Genomic DNA, 20,296 nt, shown 5'->3' with positions numbered 1-20,296 from the left:
CATTCTTTTGCATATGAATATCCAGTTTTCCCAGCACCATTTATTGAAGGGATCATCTTTTCTCCACTGAGTATTTTTGGATCCCTTGTCAAATATTAATTGCCCATATATGCTTGGGTTCATTTCTGGGCTCTTGATTTTGTTTCATTGATCCATTTGTATGGTTTTATAGAAGTACCATACTTTATAGATTATTATAGCTTTATAGGATAGCTTGAGGGCCAGAGTGTGATGCCTCCCATTTTGTTCTTCTTTCTTAAGAATACATTGGCTATTCTCTGTGTTCTGTGATTCTATATAAATTTTAGGATTGTTTTTACTGCTGTAAAAAATGCCATTGGAATCTGATGGGAATTGCATTGAATTTGGTTGTATGGTCATTTTAACAATATTAATTCTTCCAGTTCAAGAATACAGGATACTTTTCCATTTATTTGTGTCTTTGATTTCTTTCATCACTGTCTTACAGTTTTCAGAATAGAGAATTTCACTTCCTTGGTTAAATGTCTTCCTCAGTATTTTATTGTTTTTGATGCTACTGTAAATGGGATAATTTTATTATTAGTATAAAGAAATGCTAGGGGGAAGAGCTTCTTTGCCTGCCTTCTTATATCTCTCACAAGTGTCTTAATAAATCTATTTCTTGCCTAAAAAAAAAAAAAAAAGCTATTGACTTTTCATGTTAATTTTGTATCCTGCAACTTTACTGAATTTGTTGGTTAGATCTAACAGGTAGGGTAGTCTAGAATTTCCTATGTCTAAAATCATGTCATCTGTATATAGAGACACTTTTACTTCTTCATTTCTAATTCTGATGATTTTTATTTCTTTTTCTTGCCTCATTGCTCTTGTAATGACTTCCAGGACCAGGTTGAGTAGAAGTGGTCAGAATGGGCACCCTTGTCTTACTCTTGATCTTAACAGAAAAGCCTTCAACCTTTCACCATTGAGTATTATATTAGCTGTGGGCTTATCACATACAGCCTTTATTATGTTGCAGTACATTGCTTGTATACCTAATTTTTTGAGAGTTTTTATTGGGAATGAATGTTGAATTTTGTTACATGTTTCTTCTACATCTAATCAGATGATTATCTTTCTACTTTCATTTCATTAATGTGATTTATCACATTGATTTGTGTATGTTGAACCATCCTGCATGCCAGGTATAAATCCCACTTGATCATGGTGAATGATCCTTTTAATATGCTGCTGAATTCAGCTTGCTGGTATTTTATTGAAAATTTTTACATCTGTATTCATCAGGGATATCAGTTTGTAATTTTCTTTTTTGGTGATGTCCCTTTCCAGCTTTGATATCAAGGTGCTGCTGGACTCATAAAAAGCTTAGGAGTGTTCCCTCCTCTTCAATTTTTTGGAAAGAATTTGAGAAGGATTGGTGTTAATTTTTCTTTAAATGTTTTGTAAAATTTACCAGTAAAGACCTCTAGTCCTGAACTTTTCTTCAGTGGGAGAATTTTAATGATTCAGTCTCTTTACTAGTATTTGGCTTATTCAGACTTTCTATTTTGTCCTGATTCAGTCTTGGTAATTAGTATGTTTCTAAGAATTTTGCATCTCTTCTAGGTTGTCCAGTTTCCTGGCAGACAGTTGTTTATGATAGCCTCTTATGATTCTTTATTTCTGTGCTATCAGTTGTAATGTCTCCTTTTTCTTTATAATTTTGTTTATTTTGTGTCTCTCTTTTTTCCTTTGTTATTCTAGCTAAATAAAGGCTTGTCAGTTTGGCTTATCTTTTCAGAGAATCAACTCTTAGTTTGGTTCATCTTTTCTGTTTTCCTTGTCTCTATTTCATTTATTTCTGGTTTGATCTTTACTGTTTCTTTCCATCTACTAACTTTAGGCTCAGTTCTTCTTTTCCTGGTTCCTTAACTCATAGAGTTAGGTTGTTTACTTGGTATCTTTCTTGCTTCTTAGTGTAGGCATTTATTGCTCTGAACTTCCCTCTTAGAACTGCTTTTGATGTATCCCATAAGTTTTCGTTGTGTTTCCATTTTCATTTGTCTCAAGAGACTCCTTGTATTCCCTTTAATTGCTTCTTTGACACATTGTTGTTCAGAAGAAATCTAACTCTATGTATGTGTTCATGAATTTTCTAGTTTTCTTCTTGTTACTGATTTGTACTTTCATACCATCGTGGTCAGGGAAGATACCTGCTATGATGTCAATTTAATGAATTTGATGACTTGTTTTTTGGCTTAATATATGCTGTATCTATCCTAGAAAATATTTGCATGCACTTGAGAACAATGTGTATTCTGCTGTTGTTGAACAGAATGTTCTGTATATAGCTATTAGGGACGTTCGTTATATAGTGTAGTTTAAATTTGCTGTTTCCTTATTAAGTCTCTCTCTGGATGATCTATCGATTCTCTAGAGTGTGCTATTAAAGTCCCCAACTATTATTTTATTGTTTTTATTTCTCCTTTTAGCTTTGTTAGTTTTTGCTTTATCTATTTACATGCTCTAATATTGGTTGCATAAATTGTTATGTCCTCTTGATGTACTACTAACCCCTTTATCATTGTATAATGACCTTGTCTCCAGATTTTTTTTTAATCCATTCCGCTGTTGTATGTCTTTTGACTGGAGAATTTAATCTGTTTAAAGTAATTATTGATAAGTAAGGACTAACTGTTGCCATTTTGTTCATTTTAACACCCTATTTAAATAACAACTTCAATAGAATTCCTAAGCTTTACACTTTTACTACTCCCCTTCACATTTTAGTTTATTAATGTTACAATTTACATATTTTTTTATGTTGTATAACTAATAACATATTATTGTAGTTACATTTTTTTTCCTGTTTTGTTTTTATTTTCCTAGCTATGGTTATTTTTTACTGTTTTGTTTTTTTTTTTAACTTTTAAACTAGAGTTGTGAGTTATACACCACCATTACCCTATTATAGAATCCATCTTTGCCCAAATATATATTTGGCCTATCTTTTCATAGAACCAACTCAGTTTTATCAATCTTTTCTGATGTTTCCCTTGTCTCTGTCATTATTTGTCATCTGTCAAATGAGTGTGTGTATGTATGTGTGTGTATATATACACACACATGCATATATATAGCATTACCAGTTTTACACTGCCTTATGTATTCCTAATTATATTTCATTGTTTTTCTAGTTCCCTAATCTCCTTTTAGAGGATTATTCTGAATTTTTTGACAGTTCATAGATTTCTGTATCTTTAGATTAGTTATTAGAGTTTTATTAGTTTCTTTAGGTGGTGTCATAGTTACCTGATTTTTTGTGACCTTTGATTCCTTGGAATCTACACATTTGAGTAAGTGGTCTCCTCTTCCAGACTTTGCAATTTTGCTTTGACAGAGATGGTACTTTACCAGTCAGTTCCCTTTGGGTTTCTGGCATGTCTACTGGTAATATCTCTAGGCAAGTGGAGCCCGCTATTAGGGTCTATTTGGGGGCGAGGCATCTGTTCAAGCACTGCGGGGGTGGGGAGGGGTGCTGGCTGAGATGGGTAGTGGTTCCCTGTCTCAGTGAAGTTGTAGGATGGGCTTCAAGGTTGCTTGGATTCTCCGGTCAGTGTTTTCTGGTCCCCGTGTGTAGTTAGGACAGTTGGGACTGGGTACTATACTCAGCGTTAGGTGAGGCTCTGAAATCAGCTTCCTGCCCTGGTGGGGCAGCAGGATGGGACACAGGGCTTGCACAGCTCATTGTGTGCACTGAATATCTTGGTCTGGTGAGGCCAGCAGTTTTGCTGTGCAGACAGGGAAAGCTATGGGCTGTGCTCTCTGTTCAACTGCCATTGTAAACTGGGCTGTTGGATGGGTTACACATCTTCCCATGGGTTCTGGTAAAGTTCCCTGGTCAGGCAAGCTGATGGCTGTTTTCAACAGTAAGTGAGGCTATGGATTAGCTTCCCTGCTCAGGCACAATGTGAAAAGCAACTCAAAGGTCACTAATGCTCTTTGTTGTGATCTTAACCCTAGCCAGCCTGTACCCCAAGTTCCCTGGCCAAACAGGGCCACTGGCTTGGTCTGAGGGCAGTCAGCTCTGCCCATTTACTTCTCAGCTCAGAAGCTGCTGGGTTACGCAGCTTTCAGGTGTTCTTACCAACCCTTCCAGTCAGATGGGGCTGGGGGCGATGCTCTACAGTGGGTGAAGCTATGTCTCTCTGGCTTCTGCCTGGGAAGGACTGAGAAGGCCCATTTCAGAAAATTTCCACATTTTCCTCAACTGGCTTTCTGGTCAGGAGGGGCCAGGAGCCATAATCTGCAGCAGGTTGGGCTATAGCTCAGCTCTTCTGCCTGGACATGGGCAGACCAGGTGCAGAGCCAGCAGAACTCTTCCTTTGGGAGCCCAAGTTAAGCAGACCTGCACCCTTGGAACTTCCTGGTCAGACTGCACCACCTGACTCTGCACATGAGCAAAGCTGCTAGTTGGGACTACTGCTTGGGCTCTGCAGGTAAAATGTCAAATAAACCATATTAACCAGTTACACAGTTTCTAAAGTGACAGATGACAAAACTTATCCCACTGGTTAAATAGAAATGACAACCAAATTCTCTAGTTCTTAACTGAGATTTTCCCTCATTGAAATATTTCATGGATCAGGCTGGTGGTTGACCCTGTTGGTAATGTAGCCTATGGAATAGTAACAAAAGGTTGGTATTTAAAAAGCTAATATGGGAGTTCCCGTCGTGGTGCAGTGGTTAACGACTAGGCACCATGAGGTTGCGGGTTCAATCCCTGGCCTTGTTCAGCGGGTTAAGGATCTGGCGTTGCCGTGAGCTGTGGTGTAGGTTGCAGACGAGGCTTGGACCCAGCGTTGTTGTGGCTCTGGCGTAGGCCGGTGGCTACAGCTCCGATTGGACCCCTAGCCTGGGAACCTCCATATGCCACAGGAGCGGCCCTAGAAAAGGCAAAAAGACAAAAAAAAAAAAGCTAATATGATTTGAATTCATATTTAAGAACTAGAGAGTAAATGTTTCTACTTTATTAGGTATTTGACTGGTGTTACAGAAAAGTGAGCTATAAGTTTTAGCAGTTTTGTAAATGATGATAGGAGAAATACGAAATTCCAGAAAAAGGCAACATAATTATAACAATTCAAAATATATTATCTAAGGAAAACTTAAAGTGATTATTAAACATGAAAAATAAGCTTAAACAATCCCAAAGCTCATCAGTTACAGAAACAGATCTATCAACCAAAATGTTGGTTGAAATACCAATAACAGGGTCAGGAAGGAAGGTAACATCAAATATTTTAGGAAACAAAATATGCACCTGGGGAGTTCCCGTTGTGGCTCAGCAGGTTATGAATCCCACTCTTATCCTTGAGGATGCAGGTTTGATCCCTGGCCTCGCTCAGTGGGTCAGGGATCCGGCTTTGCCATGAGCTGTGGAGTAGGTCGCAGACTAAACCTGCGTTGCCGTGACTGTGGTGTAGGCTGGCATCTGCAGCTCTGATTCCACTCCTAGCCGGGGAACCTCCATATGCTGTCAGTGGGACCCTAAAAAGCAAAAAAAAGAAAAGAAAGAAAATGCACCTTGGAGGTGACATAAGGGGAAAGACGTGATGATAACAAATGTGAAGGAGAGAGGTCAGGGCACTTTCTGAGCAGATGCATGCTACGCAAGGAAGATTTAAACTGATCACCTCAGGTGATGGTAGAGGTCATTGCTTTGTATTGAATAAAACTTCCATAGTCTAGAATGATTTTTAAAATGCATAATTTTCCTTGTATTTATGCAATAAAAGAAATGTCTACTTGCTGTTCTTTAACACCTGAAGAAACCAAGACGTGGACTTTTTTTCCCTTCTCATTGCTACATTTTATAATCCTCAATGACCTGTACCATTTCTTGAGGTTTTTTTTTTTTTTATTTGAAATTGCACTGTTCCCTTTTTTTTTTTTTTTTTTTTTGGAAAGTGTTTCTTGTGTGTCCTTATTAGGGAACCCCACAGGGGAACTTCAGGCAGTGAGAAACACTGCTTCATCGGAATCACGGTCTTTGGCACTATCCTCACTCGGTGCACACTCCCCACCACTTGGAGAGCGGCAGCTCAGGTCCTCCACCCCAGACTCCTGGTCACTGTTGGCTGACAGATCTGGGTCTGAGCTCTTCAAATTGTCTTGGGTTAGAATCAGAGCAGAATCTTCATCGCCTTGTGAAGGGCTCCTTGATGGAAATGATTTCACATTCCCACTGTAATCCTGGGGAGTGTTGGCTGTGCTGTTGTCTGAGGTAGAAAACCCTGAGTGTTTGCTGGGTTCACTTGGCTTACTCTTCATTTTAGCGCGATTTAACTGGACTTTCTGAATTTTTTCCAGCCTCTAAAAAAGAAATAACAATTTCAGGGAAAATCATAAGAAATATATGTTTTTATATGTACATGTCTTTAGTATTCATTCCCTTCCAGCTGGGTATAAAGTTAAGAACATGTGATTTAGATGGACTTGGGTTCAAAGCTAGGCTTTATGTCCTTAGACAAAATAAGATTCTGTGAGCCTTGTTTTCTTCATCTCTATTTAATGATGGCACTGCCGTAGCAGAGCTTTTCTATAAAATGGCAAAAAACACAGCACAGGTAAAGCACCTGGCAATGAGTAGTCATCCTTCTTTCTGTATCTATATGGTTTTCCGTAATGATTTTCATCCTAGGAATTCAAAATACATTTTAAAAAAATCAGGAATGAAGTGTTCATTATCTAATTCTTTACGATATAAGTAACTTACCTTCTTAAAGTGTATATTTCACTGGTTTTTAGTATATTCAGAAGGTTATGCAACCATGCACTACTATCTAGTTCCAAAATGTTTTTATCATCCCTAAAGAAAATCCTATGTCCCTTGGCAGTCATTCCCCATTCTCCACTCACCACAATCCCTGATAACCATTAATCTACTTTTGATCTCTATGGATTAGCCTATTCTGCATATTTCATATAAATGAAGTCATGCAATATTTAACCTTTTATGTCTGGCTTCATTCTCACTTAGCTTTTTTCTCAGGGTTCATCCTCATCATAGCATGTAATCAGTACTTCATTCGTTTTTATGGCTGAATAATATTCCATTGTAAGAATATTCCCATATTTTGTTTATCCATTCATCAGATGCTGGACATTTGAGTTGTTCAAACTACATTCTACCAGATTTCATCCTTCAGTGTCAATAAGAGCTATTATTGACAAATATTACATACATATTCATTCAGAACTCAATTAAGTTGTTATGTCCAAAAACACTATGCTTGGTAGTATGAGGAAAAGAGATAAATACAGATCCAGCTTTAAAGAACTTTTACTACAGAGTTCACAAAATGTAGAAATCTGGAAGAGGCCAAAGTTATTTAAGGAGTTCCCATTGTGGCTCAGTGGAAATGAATCTGACAGGCATCCATGAGGACGCAGGTTCAATCCCTGGCCTCTCAAATGGTTAAGGATCCGGTGTTGTCATGAGCTGTGGTGTAGATCAAAGATGTGGCTTGGATCTGGTGTGGCTGTGGCTGTGGCCAACAGCTACAACTCCGTTTGGACCCCTAGCTTGGGAACCTCCATATGTTGCGGGTGCAGCCCTAAAAAAAAAAAAAAAAATGTTATTTAATATAGTGAGGTGGGTATAGTTTGAGGGAAGGGAATAGAGAAAGCTTCAGGGAGGAAGGAATATTTTGACAGATGTAAACTTGGATGTGCTAAGAATGGTTAGTCTTTTTGGCAGGAGGGACAGTGAGAAGCAGAAAAAAAAAAGGAAGGCATCTGCTGTGTCCAAGAAATAGAGAACAGGTAAATTCAAGCAAGAGGCACAGTGGAGAATAAAGCTGAAAAGGCATATTAGACTGGACTGTGGGAAAATCTCAAAGGTCAGGCTAAGGAATTTTAACTTTGCTATAAAGCAAAAAGCCAAAGGTTTTTAATTAAGCTACTTTAAGATATTCTATTTTTTTTTTTTTTTTTTTTTTTTTTTGCCATTTCTTGAGCCGCTCCCGCAGAATATGGAAGTTCCCAGGTTAGGGGTCGAATCGGAGCTGTAGCTGCCTGGTCCATACCAGAGCCACAGCAACGTGGGATCTGTGCCACGTCTGCAACGTACACCACAGCTCATGGCAACACCAGATCCTTAACCCACTGAGCAAGGCCAGGGATCGAACCTGCAACCTCATGGTTCCTAGTCGGATTCGTTAACCACTGAGCCATGACGGGAACTCCAATTTTTTTTTTTTTTTTTTGGCCAGGGGTCAAACCCACACCACAGCTGTGACAGTGCTGGATCCTTAACCCTCTGAGCCATCTGGGAACTCCCTAAATAATTTTTTATTAGTATTTTAACTAGAACAGACTGATAGAATCCTGACCCAGTGATGACATGAGTTGGACTTTGAATAGCAGCTTTTACTACAGCCCCAGAATTCTAAAAACTTAACCTGTGCCTCCTTTCAGTTATCTGCATGTGTTCTTTAATTCAAGGTCTTTCAGCCCTGGTGGTAACTCACAGTAACCTATGGCACTTTAAAGACTCTCCATCAAAACCTCTAGGTTTGGAACCCAGGCATGATGGGTTTTTTATGAGGGGGTAATTTTGATGCACAGAGTTAAAAAACATTGCTCCAATAATAAAATTAAGGCAGAGTTCTCCATGTAAAGTCCAAAGATGTTTAACTTGCAAATTTATAGTAGACCAAGATTTATACTTCAAAAGTTCTCAAAACCAGCAATTTAATTTCCTGTGTTTGTCTTACCCATCTGGCTCCAGTTATGCACTTGAGTTTGCAACCCTAGTCTATGATATTTATGTCACGAAAGGTGATGTTTTCTAGGAATGATATGAGGGAAACAGAGGAGTCAGCTTTACCAACTGCCTCTGAATGACCATCTCTCTTGTTGGGACCTCTGCACCATTTTCCCCAGGCCATCATTTTCAGAGATGACCTGCAGGTGACTATCTGCTGCAAGAAGACTTTGTTGGACCCTAACTTGTTGATATTTTGCCAACCTTCATGTCGACCTGTACGAATCAGAGAGTTGGAAACTGGAACTTGACTGCTTTATGAACTATAATGAAGAACTTCCCCAGCCTTCATCCTTATACTTTTTTTCTATACTGCATATGATATCGGGGCTGGAGGATGGGGAAAGCATTCCATCTTATTTAAAATATTCAGCCTCAATTCAGAATTCAGGTACAGACAACTTGAGCTGCTTGCCAATTCTTGAGCAAGTGAATAATGTGATAATAGTATAGGATTTTAAGAAAATGAGTGGGGCAGAATAAAGCAAAGAATCCAGGTGGGTTTGGTGAGCAACTAAACAAGTGGTATACAATTAGGACAAATATGTAAGTACATTATAACTTCCTCTGGCCAAGTACTGGGCAGTGAGAAAAATCAAAAAATAGACTACCGACAGTCTCAGCTATTATCATTTATAGATTAATACACTGTCATTATATAACTATTCTTAAAAGTAGAGAAATAGGTGTTTACCACCGCTGCATTATCTAATTTTTTTCTTTCACTTTGAATCCCATTTTTTTCATGTATGCTCCAGAAAGAATTCGTTTTAGTTCTCTCAAATAATAACAACAAAAGTAACCAACAGGAGGAACAGCCAACCAGTTCAACAAACCACAGGAGTGAGCCAAGTCAGATGGCCCACGTGTACTAAGTGCCTAGGTTTGGCTTCAGTGATCCGGATGCTAACCAGGTTATCCTCTGGCTAAAGATAGGAAATGGCCATGTTGCCATATTTCACACACCCTAAGGCAGGAGAGGCTTTCCCAGAGCAGTGACTGTCTAGAAATAAGATTAACAAGAGCAAGTGTGTCTTACTTCTTCTAGGGCCTCTAGTTCCTCCTGTAGCTGCTGCGTCTCCTCCTTCACAGCCATGAGGTAATCGGTGACAGACTGTCGGGGCTGCAGCCCCTTTTCAAAGCGGTTATACATCCCGTTCCAAAACCTGGAAGGACACAGAGCCTTGTGATACACCATGTCACAATCGCTATATCTCAGTCTCAGGGCTCTTTCAAACAGTCCCACAGTCCTAACAATAACCAAGTGCCAAGTGCAGGCTCAAGAGAGCCATTCACTTAAAGTCATCACTTCATGTTGATGTTTTCATTTTCTTTTGGGGAGTGTAAATTCATGAAGAGTCTCCATGTATAGAGAGTACATCAGAAGGCATATAATACATACATATTTTTAAATAGGCTGAAGTAGCACATATTTCCATTTTTTTGGTTGGTTAAAAACGGCTCTTGAGAGTTCCAGTCATGGCACAGCGGAAATGAATCTGACTAGGAACCATGAGGTTGCAGGTTCGATTCCTGGCCTTGCTTAGTAGGTTAACGATCCAGGGTTGCCGTGAGCTGTGGTGTAGGTTACAGACACAGCTCAGATCCTGCGTTAATGCAAGTCTGGGGTAGGCCAGCAGCCATAGTTGCGATTAGGCCCCTAGTCTGGGAACCTCCATATGCCACAGGTTCAGCCCTAAAAAGACAAAAAAAAAAAAAAAAAGCTTGGTTTGAGGAAAACTAATATTTGTAGTAGTAATCAGAATCTTTCAGCTGCAAATGGAGTCTTGTAAATGTGAGGTCTTTAGCTTGTTTTTAATCACAACCACAAATTTACATTTGCCAATAAAGCCTTCCTCTTTCATCCTACACAATAAAGCATACTGGAGTGCAAATGGGAGTATAAGTGTACCTTGTTTTATTGCACTTTGCAGAGATTTCATTTTTTTACAAATTGAAGGTTCACGCAACCCTGCATCAAGCAATTCTGCAGTACAGTTTTTCTCACAGCGTTTGCTCACTTTGTGTCTCTGTCACCTTTTGGTAATTCTCAGGTTACTTCAAGGTTTTTCATTATTATTTGGTTTGTTATGGTGACCTGTGATCAGTGATCTTTGATGCTGCTACTACTACTCACTGAAGGCTCTGATGATGGTTACCACTTTTTAGCAAAAGAGTATTTTTAAATTAAGGTATGTATGTTGTTTCTTAGACATAATGCTACTGCACACGCAACAGACCACAGAGTAGTGTATACACTAGGAAACTAAAAGAAAATCTCACATGACTCTATTGCAACATTCACTTATCACAGCACTTAGGAACCAAACCCACAGTATTTCCGAAGTAAGCCCGTAGATGGTATTATCATAAGGGTCTACTCTTTACTTAGAAAAGTACTTGGAGAGCAGGGACTTGGTGTCACTATTTGTTTTATCCTCAGTGCCTAGAACAGTGCTTGATTCTCAATAATGTGTTTGCTGACTGGCTAATAATAGCAAATTAGTTGTAAGACAGTGGATTGCACTGTATCTCAACAGCTCTCAAAACTGCTCTTTCACACAAAACAGAGGCTTTTTTTTTTTTTTTTTTGAGAGAATATTCTTCGAATCTGTAGGGTGCCTTCCTGCTCTCCCATCCCAGTACACACAGTCCTAAACTAATTTATTTCTACAGAGACATAGTTCCATTAGTCTTGACTGAGCAGCAAAAGAGGGGAAGCTGTGTGATGATCACTACCTAAACTTGTGATTCCACATTTAATTTCTAAGGCACTTGCTTTATTCAGTCAGTCCTTCCTTCTTTCCTTCCTCCCTCACTTCGAAATAAACTGGAACTTAAATTTTTTAAGATAGCATTACCACAAAATATCACCTTCTAAAGAGAATTCCATATTTAGGGGGAAAGGAAAGGGAAAGGAGACACTGACAAAAATACGAAATCAGATATTTAAACATTTGTGTGCCTATGTCTGAAAAAGCTCAGTGTTTCATACACGTCAGCCTCCAAACAGAAAACAGTGCCAGAATCTTAAGTTCATGAGCATACCAAGTAAGGTCCTACATACTTGTACATGAAGTTGCAGGGCGCTGTGGAGAGATGAAGGGTTCCCTGGGTCTGCCTGTGATCGGCTCTAAACAGAGGGTTCATATAGTCGGCCCGATTCTTCCACAGGTGAGCCCATAAAGAGTATGTTCTTTCTTGAATTCTGTTATAAGGAAAATAAGCCTGAAAGTGACTTGTCTTGATTCTTACAAAGAGCAGCAGGTAATATTAGAGCTAGGAAGCAATCAACAGAAATGAATTATCAGGTATCCCTGTTCTCTATTTACAGTGTCTGTGACTTCACAGTATAGCAGCAGAATACTGGACAGCCTCAACTCCTGCTCTCTATACTGGCCTCAGCAAGATGTCAGATCCCTCTGAGTGTAAAATAAGACCACATAAATTTTTTTTGGAGTTCTCCCCCAAACAGTCATTGGATTTGGGGGGCCAGGTACTATTTAAATGTTTCAGATATTTTTAATCCTCACTGAATTCCTATGATATCTGTCCCTTTTATAGATGAAGAAACAGGGTGAAAGAGATTTAATTTCCCAAGGTCACAAAACCAGGGAGTGGAATGGCCAGGATTCAGAACCAAGCTGATAACAGTACACTGGCTAATCTACAGCTACAAATCACATAACCTTCTAGGAAAACAGGTGAACCATAGAGGATGTACTCTGCTACTTTTAAATCATTACCACTTAACAAGGGTCAAACTTGAAAGTTCCTTGGAGAGAGAGAATTAAGATGGCGGAATAGAAGGACTGGAGCTCAACTTCTCTCCTAAAAACAACAAAATCCACAACTAAAGACTGAGCAATCTCCACCCAAATGAACTGGAAACCTTAAAAAAGATATCCTACTCCAGAAGAAAAAGAGGAGGACACATCAAGAGGTAGGAGGGGCAACTTCGTGATATAAACAACCCCATATCCCCCGGATGGGAAGCCCCACAGACTGGAAACTAACTGGTTCACAGAGACTCACCTACAGGAAAGAGAGGTCTGAGCCCCACATCAAACCCTCACGTACAGGGATCCAGCATTGGGAGAAAGAGCCCTTGGAACATCTGGCATTGAAGGCCAGTGGGGGTTGTGCGCAGGAGCTCCACGGGACTGGGGGAAACGGAGACCCCATTCTTAAAAAGGCGCACACAGACTTTCATGTGCACTGGGTCCCAGGGCAAACAAAGCAAAGTCTCCATGGGAATCTGCCTCAAACCTAACTGCACTTCTTGGAGGACATCCTGGGAGAACAAAGGTGAATGTGTCCTGTTGTGAGGGAAGGACATTGAAGGCAAAGCTCTTGGGAATATTCAGCAGCTTGCCTTTCTCTGGAGGTGGCCATTTTGGGAAAATCTGGCCCCACCTGTCAGTCAGCCTGAGAAGCCCCAGGGCAAACAACAATCCAGGTGGGATCACAGCCCCGCCCCTCAGTAAACAGGCTACCTAAAGAGCCCTCAGGCACACAGCTGACTCTAATCCCATCCAGAGACTAAGCTCCACCCACCAGAGGGATTAGAATTGGCCCCACCCACCAGTGGGCAGACATCAGCCCCTCCCATCAGGAAGCCTACAGCAAGCCCCCATACTGACTTCAGCCACAAGGGGGCAGACACCAGAAATGAGGGAGGCTATACCTCCATTATCTGTCAAAAGGTCACCACACCAAAAACCTATACAAATGAAAAGACAGAGAACTATAACTCAGATGAGGGAGAAACAAAAAACCCCAGAAAATCAGCTAAGTGTTCAGGAGACTCTCAGCCTCCAGGAAAAAGACTTTAGACTGTTGATGCTGAAGATGATGCAAGACACTGGAAATAAACTGGAGGCAAAGATGGATAACTTACAGGGAACACTGACCAAAGAGATACAAGAGAGAAAACTTCAACAAGAAGAGATGCAAAATACAATAACCAAAATAAAAAATGCACTAGAAGCAGCTAAGAGCAGAATACAGGAGGCAGAAGAACGAATAAGTGAGATGGAGGACAGATGAGTGGAAATTATGGATGCAGAACAGAAAAGAGAAAAAAGACTGAAAACAAATGAAGAGAGTCTCAGAGAACTCTGGGACAACGTGAAACGCACCAACATCCGTATTATAGGGGTGCCAGAAGGACAAGAGAGAGAGAAGGGGACAGAAAAAATATTCCAAGAGATAACAGCCAAAAACTTCCCTCACATGGGAAAGGAATCACTCACTCAAATCCAGGAAGCACGAGTACCATATAAAATAAACCCAAGGAGGAAGACACCGAGACACATATTAATCAAACTGACCAAAATTAAAGACAAAGAGAAAATCTTGAAAGGAGCTAGGGAAAAGAAACAAGTAACATACAAGGGAACCCCAATAAGGTTATCCACAGATTTTTCAGCAGAAACTCTGCAGGCCAGGAGGGAGTGGCATGATATACTTAATGTGATGAAAGGAAAAAACCTCCAACCAAGATTACTTTACGGAGGAAGGAATTCATTCAGATTTGAAGGAGACATCAAAACCTTCACAGATAAGCAAAAGCTGAGAGAATTCAGCAACACTAAACCAGCCTTACAACAAATACTCAAAGAACTTCCTAGGCAGGAAAGAAAAGGCCACAATCAGAAACAAACATACCACAAATGACAAGGCTCACCAGTAAAGGTATATATACAGTAAAGATACAAAATCATCCATGCGCAATTATACCATCAAAATCAGAAATCATGAGAAGAGGTGGGTACAAATGCAAGACACTGGAGATGAACTTGCAATTAAGAGAACAACAACTTAAAACAACCTCACATACATATAGACTCATATCAAAACTTCAGAATAACTGCAAACCAAAAATCTACAATTGATACATAAACAAGGAATCTCTGGAGAAGAAATATATCTCATAGTAAATAAGTGCATAATCCACCATGAAGGGGGTCATTTGACATCATTCTTGGAATGCTGAAGTCTTCTTACATCTGACTCTGATTTCCCCTCCATCAAAGAATTTATGATAATTATAATTAAATAATGCCACTGTACAATTAAATAATACAATTCTACAATTGTATTATTATAATCATTTCTCTCCATGGTACAATGTAAGGTCTATAATGTCTTGTTTATCACATCACCTAGAATGGTGTAATGCCTATATTGAAGAATCATGAAGATGTAACAAATTGTGAGGACATATTTATATAGTTACATTGTTTTTAACCAATTTATGCATTTTATATTTTACTTATTTTCAGAGGGTGTATTACTTTTGCTATTCTTACCAGTTATTCTTTTTATTATGCTCTATAAAATATTTAATGGTATATATGGCTTTCTTCTTTATAAATTTTAGTTGCATAACATACACAATATAACGCTAATTTTTAAAGAAAAATTGAAATGTAATAGACAATACTAAATAGTAAAGATGAATGCCATACAAAATGGGATAAAGTATAGAATAAATTTCCTATTTGTCTCAGCATATTTTCCATTCTACTTCTCCAGAGGGAGTCACTTAATCTGTTTCTTAAGATCCATGATATAATAATCTGTGTGAATGTAATTGTGTTTAAATATATGTATTTAATCTGTAAAAATAAAAATAAAATTTCAAAAAAAAAAAAGTTCCTTGGAGAAAACATAAATTTGTATCTACTAGAAAAAGTTACTTTCTTCTTGTTGAGACAGTATAAAACTAGTGGAGACTATTTTATTTGAACTGACCATTTCCAAAATTAAATCTGTTATTATATATACCACAGTTAAAATCATCTTATGAAAATTTCAAAAATGTTTTTTCATTTGCAGTTCATAAGTCACTTTGCTGTTAAGTTTTTGACTTTATAAAAAGTTCACATTTTGGGAGTTCCTGTTGTGGCTCAGTGGGTTACAAACCGGGCTAGTATCCATGAGGATGCAGGTTTGATCCCTGGCCCTGCTCAGCGGGTTAAGGATCTGGTGTTGCCATGAGCTGCAGTGTAGGTCACAGACAAGACTCAGATCCCAAGTTGCTGTGGCTGTGGTGCAGGCTGGCAGCTACAGCTCCCATTTGACCCCCGGACTGGAAACTTCCACATGCCATGGGTGCAGCCCTAAAAAGCAAAAAAAAAAAAAAAAAAAAAAAAAAATCCACATTTCATCTATTCTTTCCCTCTTGATAAAAACAATACAGTTTTAATCTGAGTTTCTAATTTACTTTCCTGGTTATACAGTAACTACCCCCTGCCCCATCCCTCAGTGAATGCCTGAAACTGGATAGTACCAAACCCAGGATATATATATTTTTTGCTATACATACATACTATGGTGAAGTTTCATTTATAAATTAGGCACAATGAGAAGACACCTGAACTGCCAGCATCACTGCCCTTGCACTTTGGGGCCATTATAAAATAAAATAGAGGTTACTTGAACACAAGCATTGTGATACCGGACAGTCAATCAGTGATTAACAGGCAGGTACACTGGATGAAGGGATGATTCTAGTCCCAGGCGGGACAGAGAGGGATGGCATGAGATTTCATCATACAACTCAGAATGGCCCACAACTTATTATGGGAGTTCTCTGGCGGTCCAGTGGTTAGGGCTCAGTGCTTTCACTACTGCAGCCTGGGTTCAATCCCTGGTCTGGAAACAGATCCCACATCAAACCATTGCATGCCACAGCCAGCCAAAAGAAAGAAAAAAAAAAGATGACCAAAAACACAACAAAAAATTGTTTACTTCTGCAATTTTCCATTTAATATTTTTGGACCATGATTGACGTCAGATAACTGAAATTGTGGAAAGTGAAACCATGGATAAGAGGAGACTACAGTGTTTGCTGTTCTTATTAGGACAGTACATCCACCATAGATGTCTTTTACCTTTTAAATGCAAAAATCACTTTCTCTGACTCCAGGAATCATCCTTCCATATCCGTGTGTCCCAGTCTGCCTACCTGTCTGTGGACATCAGGCAGAAACTGAGCAAAACAGACTTGTACCTGTCTTTGTCAGCTGATGACATTAAACGATTAAAGTGATGTCCTGAAAAATTATAGATGTGTGGGTAAAATAGTCTTCAAAATTACGAAAGCCCACCTGAAATTCCCAGTTACAAAAATCTTTAAATAAAAATTAAGCACTGAAACACTTACTTGAGTTCTTGTCTCTCCTTCTGGCTGTTACATAGGAAGTTCCCAAACTGGCAGGAATAGATGTGATGTTGAATATGAATCAGAAATCTCTCGTTGAACTCAAAGGCACAGGGAAACTGTTCCATTAACTGCCAGACACACTCAATGAACTGGTCAATAACTGGAGAGATTTCTTTGGGATCACCGTCTAGGTTGCCATATCTGTTAAAGTATTAGAGGCTTCATGTCCAAGTTTTTTTTTTTTAAATTAGAAAGCTATACATGTAAAAGCAATCATAAAAGCAACCCTAGTTCCTAAACAGATCTGATCTTATAAACTAAAATGCAGAAGAAGTGGAAAAAATAACTTCTAAAACCCCAATTTCAAGAGAAACTTTGTAGTGAAGGTCTGGGCAGAGAAGGGACACATTTTCATGCTGTAATACAAAAGCAAGTGTTAGTGTTGAAGACAAAATTCCAGGAGTCTTCCTGTGGAAAAAGAGCATCCTTTAATTCAAATTTTAAAAGTACAGCAGAACTTTTGAAAATAAATCCTCCACTTTCTTTTCATTAGTGAGTGGGAGTGTGGGGAGAAATGCCTAAGCAATTTTAGAGTTTTTCACTTTTGCATTGTTTTGTTGGGAAGAAATGAGGAAGAAAGATAACTTGAAGAAACTGTGATTCCCCAAGTTTCTAGGGATATTTCCATTTCTAGAACAGTGTTAAAACTTGTCCACATAATTTATTCCACATGACCTCAGATTCCCATATGCCTTTATATCTCCTGTATCTTTGCTTTTCAAGAGTAAATCAGAATCTCCTCCCTCACATTTGTACTGATATTAAAATAAAGATTGTTTAGTCCTTCACACTATTGAAGGACTAAGATTTGGGTGGCATCAAATATATAATGTATTCTTCTAAGCAACGGATAATCAATGTGAGGAATAGAAATGAGCAAGGATGGGTTGGGCAGTTTTTCCATGGGTGGAAACATTAGAAACTGTCTGAAGACCTCTCAAAGGATTTAGTCCCACTTACCTTTAGTAGCTTTAAAAAGAGTTGTCCTAGAGTTCCCGTCATGGCTCAGTGGTAATGGACCCAACTAGGATCCATGGGGATGTGGGTTTAATCCCAACTTGCTAAGTGGGTTAAGGATCCAGCATTGCTGTGAGGTGTGGTGTATGTAGACCAGCAACTGCAGCTCCAATTCGACCCCTAGCCTGGGAACTTCCATATGCTGCTGGTACGGCCCTAAAAAAAAAAAAAGAAAAAAAAGAAAGTTGCCCAATATAGTCTTTCCTCACAAAACACATATCAGCCATTTCTATGTCCTTCCTTCCTCACTCCCTCACTCTCTCCCTTCCTTCCTCCCTCCTTTCCTTCCTATCTTGCCACATCTGTGGCATAAGGAAGTTCTCAGGCCAGGAGTCGAATAAATGTGTAGCCACAGCCACCAGCCTAAGCCACAGCCACAGCAACTTGGGATCTGAGCTGCATCTATGACCTATACCACAGCTCATGGCAATGCCAGATCTTTAACCCACTAAGTAAGGCCAGGGATCAAACCCACATCCTCAAGGATATTAGTCAGGTTCCTTACTGCTGAGCCACAACAGGAACTCCAGCCATTTCTATATTCTGTCTGTCCATATAGCCTCTATCTCAGAGATCCTAACTGCCTAGCAGACAATGGAACCCCCTGAAAGTGAAAATAATTGTGATCTTAAAGTTACTTAATTGTTTGGGGGTTTTAATTTTTTCATTTGAAAAATCAAATCATTGTGCTTTCCTCAAAAAATAATTATAAAAACAGAATTCCCGAAAATGACACAATAAATACTCAACTGATGCGAAATGCAAAAATTATAAAAATATGGGCAGCTCCATAAATTCAGTTTATTTTAGGAAAACATTCAATCAAAAATGTAAATCAAAAATCTAAATTACTATCATCATGCTACCTCAATTTAAATTTTAGCTCCCAAAGACGAGACCATTTTATACCAGCTGCAATACATAACATTCAGGGATGAGAGACACAAGAACAGCACTCAGGCATTACCATCAACACTGATCAAAGGAAGCCAACAGCTAATGTTTATGGAAAGCCCAGTCAATGGGCTAGTGGGCAAGGAGCCAGGTTAGTTACATAGTTGGCTTTAAAAGCCCTTCTATAATCCTATGCAACAGAGAGGGTCTCCCCTTCTCACAAATGGGAGACCAACCCTCAGGACAGATGCCCAAGGCCACACAGTAAAGGCCACAGCCTGAACTTGGGGTTGGACCTGCTGGACTCAAAGCCTCAGCCATTATCCTATAGTAGCTCTCCAGAGACATGTGGGACAGACCTTTCCTGTGACACAAATGCCCTATAACAAGCCCAATTTCACTCCCAGGGTGGAAGACCAAAGAGGAACTGTCCCAAAGACATTTCACGGCTTGCAGCTTAACATGAATGTTCACTCTTCAAAAATGGAATAATTTACTACAAAAAAAAAAAGAAAAAAGAAAGGGAGTTCCCGTCGTGGCGCAGTGGTTAACGAATCCGACTAGGAACCATGAGGTTGCGGGTTCGATCCCTGCCCTTGCTCAGTGGGTTAACGATCCGGCGTTGCCATGAGCTGTGGTGTAGGTTGCAGACGCGGCTCAGATCCCGCGTTGCTGTGGCTCTGGCGTAGGCCAGTGGCTACAGCTCCGATTGGACCCCTAGCTTGGGAACCTCCATATGCCTCGGGAGCGGCCCAAAGAAATAGCAAAAAGACAAAAAAAAAAAAAAGGAATAATTTAGTAAATCAAATGTGAGTAGAAGGAAGGGAGAGCCCATCCTTTCTGGATCGATTAATGAACAGACTTCTCTGTCTCTTCTGGAACAATTTAACACTAATTAGTTCTGCTCAGTAAATACCAAGATCACTCAGAGTTAGAACATCTTTATCTGTGATACAACATATATGACAAAATTTTTACTTTCTGAATCAGATACACAAGGAAACTTTAAAAACAAGGCTATTTTCCCCAACTCAACTGAGAACTTCAGAAACAGATTTATTTTATCTTAAGCATTCACAACAACAGATTTTAAAATATTTACCTGTGATTAAACTTATGACCAAAGGAAATCCAGTCCTTTTCGATTAATACCTACACAAGAAAGAATATAAATATCATGGAGAGAAGCAAACGAGGGAAAATAAGAGACAGAAACCAGAGTAACCATTGTGGCTCAGTGGGTTGAGAATCTGACACAGTGTCTGTGAGGACTCGGGTTTGATCCCTGGCCTTCTCATTGAGTTAGAGATTCAGCGTTGCCACAACCTGCAGCATAGGTCATAGATGCAGCTGGGATCCCA

At 39.3% G+C, this 20,296-nt stretch overlaps 1 protein-coding gene across 3 annotated transcripts in view; it reads right to left on the bottom strand.

Moving 5' to 3' along the window:
* Positions 1-5,470: 5,470 nt before the first annotated feature.
* MTMR7 (myotubularin related protein 7) overlaps positions 5,471-20,296 on the bottom strand; it is a 112,689-nt gene continuing 97,863 nt past the window's right edge. For all 3 annotated transcript variants that reach the window (XM_047771873.1, XM_047771875.1, XM_047771874.1), the window contains 5 exons: positions 20,038-20,087; positions 16,965-17,165; positions 11,859-11,999; positions 9,831-9,957; positions 5,471-6,336 (listed from right to left, as the gene is read on the bottom strand). In XM_047771873.1, coding sequence (XP_047627829.1) covers positions 5,974-6,336; positions 9,831-9,957; positions 11,859-11,999; positions 16,965-17,165; positions 20,038-20,087 — 882 coding nt within the window. In that variant the 3' untranslated portion in view covers positions 5,471-5,973. The remainder of the gene's footprint in view (positions 6,337-9,830; positions 9,958-11,858; positions 12,000-16,964; positions 17,166-20,037; positions 20,088-20,296) is intronic.

The sequence above is a fragment of the Phacochoerus africanus genome, chromosome 3, assembly GCF_016906955.1.
Source record: "Phacochoerus africanus isolate WHEZ1 chromosome 3, ROS_Pafr_v1, whole genome shotgun sequence".
In the NCBI taxonomy this organism is placed as follows: domain Eukaryota; kingdom Metazoa; phylum Chordata; class Mammalia; order Artiodactyla; family Suidae; genus Phacochoerus; species Phacochoerus africanus.
This window is presented reverse-complemented; position numbering and strand designations above follow the sequence as displayed.